The sequence below is a fragment of the Perca fluviatilis genome, chromosome 14 (assembly GCF_010015445.1).
Source record: "Perca fluviatilis chromosome 14, GENO_Pfluv_1.0, whole genome shotgun sequence".
Lineage (NCBI taxonomy): Eukaryota > Metazoa > Chordata > Actinopteri > Perciformes > Percidae > Perca > Perca fluviatilis.
In genome coordinates, this window is record NC_053125.1 from 28,313,281 (window position 1) to 28,321,491 (window position 8,211).

Here is an 8,211-nt window from a genome sequence, read left to right on the forward strand (position 1 = left end):
TTTAAATCTCTTGTCGGATTCCCAAACTGTCCCTAATTTACAAAAAAACATTCTTACTTTAAAACAAACACACACACACACACACACGCACACGAACACACACACACACACACACACACGCACGCACACGCACACACACGTTGATCGTTAGAAGTCCAGACCCGGCTTCTAGCTCGGCTCGAGTCCAGCGTTCAACAGACCGGTTGATTTGGTTTAGCTAAGTTCTACATCACACGAGGTCCGAAGAGAGGAGGGAGAAAAAAAAAACCCTGCAGTCCAACAATGGCGCTGGTTCTGGCTTTTAAGCTTCCACTTGGAACCAGTTAAAACCAGAACCAGGTCCCCCGGAGGGGTCGCGCTCTTAGTCTTAGTGCAGCCTGGTTTTGGTTCTGGTGTGTGCCTCCTCTCAGGACTTGTCCCCGAGATGAGACCGCTCTGTGGACCCCTCCTCGTCTGAGAGACCCGTTTCCACGGTGATGACCAGGGACGCAACCGAGGCGCTGCTCGCCATTGGCTGCAGCTCGCCTGGAAGAGAAGGGAGAGAATATCGCGGTTAAGGCGGACGACTCACAAGACAAGACCAGTCACTTCTTACGTATGAAATGAAATGGAACCGAAGCTTCGCTGCAACCCAAATTAATACAGTATATTTATTCACCTCTATTCACACACAATCAGGCATATTTCTTTCTAAATGTATTTTATAGGATTTCCTCCTATTAATAATAACTATTTTTATTAACCTTAATATTCATATTTATTATAATAATAATATTTATAATCCAGTAAACTGCATTATTATATGCTCTGTAGCACTTTTGAGATTGCTGAAATGTAAAGTGCACTACAAATAAAATTTATTATTATTATTATTATTATTATTATTATTATTTTCAGTTAGCCTAGAAATCTAGACGCACCCTAGTGGCAGCAAATTTATTTTGCAGCCAGGGTCAGTCTAGGCACTCTCCGTTGGCTTGCGAGCTGGAAAAACCAAATTTTGGTCAGTGGCCAATCACATCGTGTATAGAGTCGGTGGGCGGGGCTTATGGCTGCTGCTGCTGCTGCTGAACAGCGGTCTTCTGGAAGACTTGGAGTTCAGCTTTTCTTTGAGAAAAGAACAAAGAACGGGACAGAAGTCATTCTTAAAAAAGGAAGATGTGTTCGCAGTTTTGCAGACCGGATACGGCAAAAGTTTAACCTATCAACTAGCTTCGCCTCCTCCTTCGTTGCTCCGATTGGTTGTAGCGCTATCCTGTTACGTGCAGAGGGGAAATTTGAAAGACAACCGTTGATCCCGCCCCCTCTCGGACTGAGCCCTGACCAACGGTGAGCTCCCAGACCCCAACATCTGGATGTGGGTCTGGCTTGTCGGGCTAATATTCAGTTGTGATTGAACTGTATTTTCTGAGGAACTAATAGGGCACTTAACATCTGTACAACAGGTCTACTACACCACCGCGGTGATGTTTTTTGGTGGAGCTGTTCGTTCAATAGTCGACTCGGAAGAAAGCGAACGTTTCGACAATAACCTCCATCAACACGACAGTATGTGGAGTTATACTGGGCGGGCCCAATAACCTCTGAGTAGTTCTACTTGTTGTTAAATTGCAACGTGAGCGTCAGCAGGATACCGAAAATAACATAAAAGGAAGCATGAAACAGGTTTTGTTAACGTGGCTTTAATTACAGCGACAAGGCAAGGCAGCTTTATTCATAACGCGCATTTCAGCGATTCAAAGCGCTAAATAAGAGCCATTAAAAACATGATGGAAACAGCTCAATAGACAACGAGAGACTGAAATAAAAAAGGATAAAAGTGCAGTGTAGCAGAAACACCACTAGGTGTCAGTATGACGCCACCTATCAGCGTTTGTTACCTCAGTCTCTGTGTGTATGTTGTATATGTGTTTGTGTATATGTTTTTGTGTCCGTTACATGTGTAACCCATGTGTGTTTGTTACCTGTGTGTGTGTTTGTTACTTTGTGTCTGTCTGAGATATATATATATATATATATATATATATATATATATATATATATATATATATATATATATTATATATATATATATATATATATATATATGTGTGTGTGTGTGTGTTACCTGTGTGTCTCTGTGTATACCGGTGTGTGTCCCCGGTTACCGTGTGTGTGTGTCCCATGTGTTTACGTGTGTTACCTGTGTGTGTGTCTCTGTGTGTTACCTGTGTGTGTGTTCCATGTGTAAGCCACGTGTGTGTGTCTCCATGTGTTACCTGTGTGTGTGTCTCCATGTGTTACCTGTGTGTGTGTGTGTGTTAATGTGTGTGTCTCCATGTGTTACCTGTGTGTGTGTCTCCATGTGTTACCTGTGTGTGTGTCTCCATGTGTTACCTGTGTGTGTGTCTCCATGTGTTACCTGTGTGTTCCGTTGTTACCTGTGTGTGTGTATGTGTTACCTGTGTGTCCTGTGTGTTACCTGTGTGTGTGTTCTGTGTGTTACCCTGTGTCCGCTGTTACCTGTGTGTCTCTGTGTGTTACCTGTGTCTCTGTGTGTTACCTGTGTGTCTCTGTGTGTTACCTGTGTGTGTGTTACCCATGTATGTTTCTCCATGTGTTACCTGTGTGTGTTCCGTGGTTACCTTGTTTTCGTGTGTTACCTGTGTGTGTTCCGTGGATACCTGTGTGTGTGTGTTTGTGTTACCTGTGTGTTTGTTCCGTGTGTTACCTTGTGTTTGTTCCGTGTGTTACCTGTGTGTTTGTCTGCGTTGTTACCTGTGTGGTTTATCCTGTTACCCATGTTCTCGTGTTACCTGTGTGTGTGTCTGTGTGTGTTACCCGTGTGTGTTTCCTTGTTACCTGTGTGTGTCTCCGTGTGTTACCTGTGTGTGTGTCTCCGTGTGTTACCTGTGTGTGTGTCTCTGTGTGTTACCTATGTGTGTGTGTGTGTTACCTGTGTGTGTCTGTGTGTTACCTGTGTGTGTCTCCATGTGTTACCTGTGTGTGTGTCCGTATGTTACCTGTGTGTCCCGTTGTTACCCTGTGTCTCGTTGTTACCTGTGTGTTTCCTGTGTGTGTTACCTGTGTGTGTGTCTCCATGTGTTACCTGTGTGTGTCTCTGTGTGTTACCTGTGTGTGTGTTACCCATGTGTGTGTCTCCTAGTGTGTCTCCATGTGTTACCTGTGTTACCTGTGTGTGTTACCTGTGTGTGTCTCCGTGTGTTACCTGTGTGTGTGTCTGTGTGTTACCTGTGTGTCTCTGTGTGTTACCTGTGTCTCCGTGTGTTACCTGTGTGTCTCTGTGTGTTACCTGTGTCTCTGTGTGTTACCTGTGTCTCCATGTGTTACCTGTGTGTGTGTCTCCGTGTGTTACCTGTGTGTGTGTTACCCATGTGTGTGTCTCCTAGTGTGTCTCCATGTGTTACCTGTGTTACCTGTGTGTGTTACCTGTGTGTGTCTCTGTGTGTTACCTGTGTGTGTGTTCCTGTGTGTGTTACCTGTGTGTCTCTGTGTGTTACCTGTGTGTCTCCGTGTGTTACCTGTGTGTGTGTCTCTGTGTGTTACCTGTGTGTCTCTGTGTGTTACCTGTGTGTCTCTGTGTGTTACCTGTGTGTGTGTCTCTGTGTGTTACCTGTGTGTCTCCGTGTGTTACCTGTGTGTGTGTGTGTTACCTGTGTGTCTCTGTGTGTTACCTGTGTGTCTCGTGTGTTACCTGTGTGTGTGTCTCCGTGTGTTACCTGTGTGTGTGTTACCCATGTGTGTGTCTCCATGTGTTACCTGTGTGTGTCTCCATGTGTTACCTGTGTGTGTTACTCTGTGTGTTACCCTGTGTGTGTCTCCATGTGTTACCTGTGTGTGTCCGGTGTTACCTGTGTGTGTTACCTGTGTGTGTGTCTCCATGTGTTACCTTGTGTGTCCGTGTGTTACCTGTGTGTGTGATACCTGTGTGTGTGTTACCCATTGTGTCTCCTAGTGTGTCTCCATGTGTTACCTGTGTGTGTGTCCGTGTGTTACCTGTGTTACCTGTGTGTGTGTCTCCATGTGTTAGCTCGTGTGTGTGTCTCCATGTGTTACCTGTGTGTGTGTTCCGTGTAGTGCCTGTGTGTGTGTGTCCGTGGTGGCCGTCAGAGGGCTGTCTCTCAGCGTGTCGGGGTCCTGGTAGTCCTGAGGGAGTCCCACCCGCCGCACCCCAGGGTCCAGCACCACCGCCGAGTCAACGTCGCTGAGCACGCCGTCGCTGGACGCCCCGGAAACCACGGCCTCCAGGGCCAGCGCCCCGACCCCCCCCACACCCCCCCCACCCAGCGCCAGGTCGTAGTCCAGCGGCAGGTCGTCCAGGCAGTCTGCGTTCAGCTGGAGACAGACAGAGAGACACTACTAAACATCAGAGCAAAACAGACAGAGAAAGAGAAACCGAGAGAGAGAAAGAGAGAGACAGAGAGAGAGAGAGAGACAGACACAGACACAGAGAGAGAGAGAGACACAGAGAGAGAGAGAGAGAGAGAGAGAGACAGAGACAGAGAGAGAGACAGACAGAGACACAGAGACAGACAGAGAGAGAGAGAGACAGAGAGAGAGAGAGACACAGAGAGAGAGAGAGAGAGAGACAGAGACACAGAGAGAGAGACAGAGACACAGAGAGAGAGACAGAGACACAGAGAGAGAGAGACAGACAGAGAGAGAGAGAGACAGACAGAGAGAGAGACAGAGAGAGAGAGAGACAGACACACTACTAAACATCAAAGAAAAACAGACAGAGAAAGAGAAACCGAGAGAGAGAAAGAGAGAGAGAGAGAGAGACAGACAGAGAGAGAGAGAGACAGAAAGAGAGAGAGACAGAGAGAGAGAGAGAGAGACAGAGAGAGACAGACAGAGAGAGAGACAGACAGAGACAGAGACAGACAGAGAGAGAGAGAGACAGAGAGAGACAGAGAGAGAGACAGACACACTACTAAACATCAAAGAAAAATGGATTGTTACCGAGCCCTAAACCGAGAGCACACAGTAGCTGAATACTTGAGCTCCATACGTGACCACAGACTCAGAAAGACTCACAGGGCCTTCTTATCTCTCACCCAGCGCAGCGAAAAGCCCTTACAGGGAGGTGTGTTCAGGTGCATTCTGGGCGTGCTGGTCTTACAGGGAGGTGTGTTCAGGTGCATTCTGGGCGTGCTGGTCTTACAGGGAGGTGTGTTCAGGTGCATTCTGGGCGTGCTGGTCTTACAGGGAGGTGTGTTCAGGTGCATTCTGGGTGTGCTGGTCTCACAGGGAGGTGTGTTCAGGTGCATTCTGGGTGTGCTGGTCTTACAGGGAGGTGTGTTCAGGTGCATTCTGGGGTGCTGGTCTTACAGGGAGGTGTGTTCAGGTGCATTCTGGGCGTGTTGGTCTTACAGGGAGGTGTGTTCAGGTGCATTCTGGGCGTGCTGGTCTTACAGGGAGGTGTGTTCAGGTGCATTCTGGGCGTGCTAGTCTTACAGGGAGGTGTGTTCAGGTGCATTCTGGGTGTGCTGGTCTTACAGGGAGGTGTGTTCAGGTAGCGGGAAGTGATCGCGCCATTGACAAACAAAAACCTGGTCTAAAGTCAATAACGCAGCATTTCATTGTTATTTTAACAGAGCATTAGTAAAATGCAGTGTTCAGTGTGTTCAGGGGACAGGCAGCTAGCAGATAGTGAGGAGATGTTTGCTGTATGTGACAAAAAAAAAAAAAAATGTGTAGCCTAAAAACCGTATGACATCACTTAGAGCACCTTCAATACTACGAAATAATTTAAGACCTTTGTAGACGAAATGTAACACTTTTAAGACCTAAGACTTTTTTTTTTAAGACTTTCAAGACTTAGTGTGAACCCTGGAAATTAAAGTCGTAAATTTACAAGAAAAAAACCCCCGTGGCTATTCTCGGAGATTAAAGCGGCGTGCGTCTGTGGCGTGGTGAGGCGATGTGGCGCGTCCTCAGTTGTGGAGGCTGCGACCGTTTGCCGTTTCAACGTAAGATGGAAAACCTATCCTAGGACTCACGGCGATGCCGAGGGCTTTGAGGATGTTCATTCGTGTGCATGCGGTGTTCAAACCACCGATCACTTGAGACTCTTGTGGTACAAATTGCAGGAGAAGAAGAAGGAAAAGGGGCAAGAAATGAGACGCCATCTTTACTCATCTGTTCACTAACGCTTCGAGCCGAGAGTCATAGAGAAAATGATTCTGCGCGGGGGTTTCGTGTTCGTGCAGGGTTGTAAAAAAAAGGCAAGAAAAAACGCTTTTAATTATTTTATTACATGAACATGGGAATTTCTTATTTATTTGAATCTTAATTGAACTTTTAATTTTGGAAGATTGTGCTGAGATGTACATGTTCTTATTTATCGGTTAATTTAATTTGATTATGTATGTATGTATGTATGTACAGTGCCTTGCGAAAGTATTCGGCCCCCTTGAACGTTTCGACCTTTTGCCACATTTCAGGCCTCAAACATAAAGATATAAAACTGTAATTTTTTGTGAAGAATCAACAACAAGTGGGTCCCAATTATGAAGGGAAACGAAATTCATTGGCTATTTCAAACTTTTTAACAAATAAAAACTGAAAAAGTGGACGTGCATAATTATTCAGCCCCTTTACTTTCAGTGCAGCAAACTCTCTCCAGAAGTTCAGTGAGGATCTCTGAATGATCCAATGTTGACCTAAATGACTAATGATGATAAATAGAATCCAGCTGTGTGTAATCAATCGTTCGTATAAATGCACCTGCTCTGTGATAGTCTCAGAGGTCCGGGAAGCGCTAGCGAGAGCATCATGAAGAACAAGGAACACACCAGGCAGGTCCGGATATTGTTGTTGAGAAGTTTAAAGCCGGATTTGGATACAAAAAGATTTCCCAAGCTTTAAACATCCCAAGGAGCACTGTGCAAGCGATAATATTGAAATGGAAGGAGTATCAGACCACTACAAATCTACGAAGACCCGGCCGTCCCTCTAAACTTTCAGCTCATACAATGAGAAGACCGATCAGAGATGCAGCCAAGAGGCCCATGATAACTCTGGATGAACTGCAGAGATCTACAGCTGAGGTGGGAGACTCTGTCCATAGGGACAACAATCAGTCGATACCGCACAAATCTGGCCTTTATGGAAGAGTGGCAAGAAGAAAGCCATTTCTTAAAGATAAATCCATAAAAGTGTCGGTAAAGTTTGGCAAAAGCCACCTGGGAGACACACCAAACATGTGGAAGAAGGTGCTGTGGTCAGATGAAACCAAAATCGAAACATTTTGGCAACAATGCAAAACATGTTTGGCGGTAAAAGCAACACAGCTCATCAACCCTGAACACACCATCCCCACTGTCAAACATGGTGGTGGCAGCATCATGGTTTGGGCCTGCTTTTCTTCTTCAGCAGGGACAGGGAAGATGGTTAAAATTGATGGGAAGATGGATGGAGCCAAATACAGGACCATTCTGGAAGAAAACCTGATGGAGTCTGCAAAAGACCTGAGACTGGGACGGAGATTTGTCTTCCAACAAGACAATGATCCAAAAACATAAAGCAAAATCTACAATGGAATGGTTCACAAATAAACATATCCAGGTGTTAGAATGCGGCCAAGTCAAAGTCCAGACCTGAACCAATCGAGAATCTGTGGAAAGAACTGAAAACTGCTGTTCACAAACGCTCTCCATCCAACCTCACTGAGCCTCGAGCTGTTTTGGCAAGGAGGAATGGGCAAAAATGTCAGTCTCTCGATGTGGAAAACTGATAGATACATACCGCCAGCACTTACAGCTGTAATCGTGAGCAAAGGTGGCGCTAGCAAGTATTAACTTAAAGGGGCTGAATAATTTTGCACCCAATATTTCAGTTTTTTATTTGTTTAAAAGGTTTGAAATATCCAATAAATTTCATTCCACTTCATGATTGTGTCCAATTTGTTGTTGATTCTTCACAAAAAATTACAGTTTTATATCTTTATGTTTGAGGCCTGAAATGTGGCAAAGGTAGAAAAGTTCAAGGGGGCCAAAACTTTTCAAAGGAACTGTACATACACACATATACATAACATATATATATATATATATATATATATATATATATATATATATATATATATATATATATATATATATATATACACACACACATACCTACATACATACACACACACATACCTACATATATATTTATTAGAAAAGAAAGACACTGAAGAAATTTGACTCTAAAATCTAGAAACTA

At 44.9% G+C, this 8,211-nt stretch overlaps 1 protein-coding gene across 1 annotated transcript in view; it reads right to left on the reverse strand.

Moving 5' to 3' along the window:
• Positions 1-352: 352 nt before the first annotated feature.
• The window catches only part of LOC120572577 (RING finger protein 150-like), a 33,123-nt gene continuing 25,264 nt past the window's right edge, over positions 353-8,211 (reverse strand). Inside the window, exons 4-7 of the mRNA XM_039821900.1 lie at positions 7,672-7,682; positions 6,003-6,073; positions 4,086-4,335; positions 353-528 (exon numbers count right to left, since the gene is read on the reverse strand). Of these exons, the coding sequence (XP_039677834.1) occupies positions 407-528; positions 4,086-4,335; positions 6,003-6,073; positions 7,672-7,682 (454 nt within the window). The 3' untranslated portion in view covers positions 353-406. The remainder of the gene's footprint in view (positions 529-4,085; positions 4,336-6,002; positions 6,074-7,671; positions 7,683-8,211) is intronic.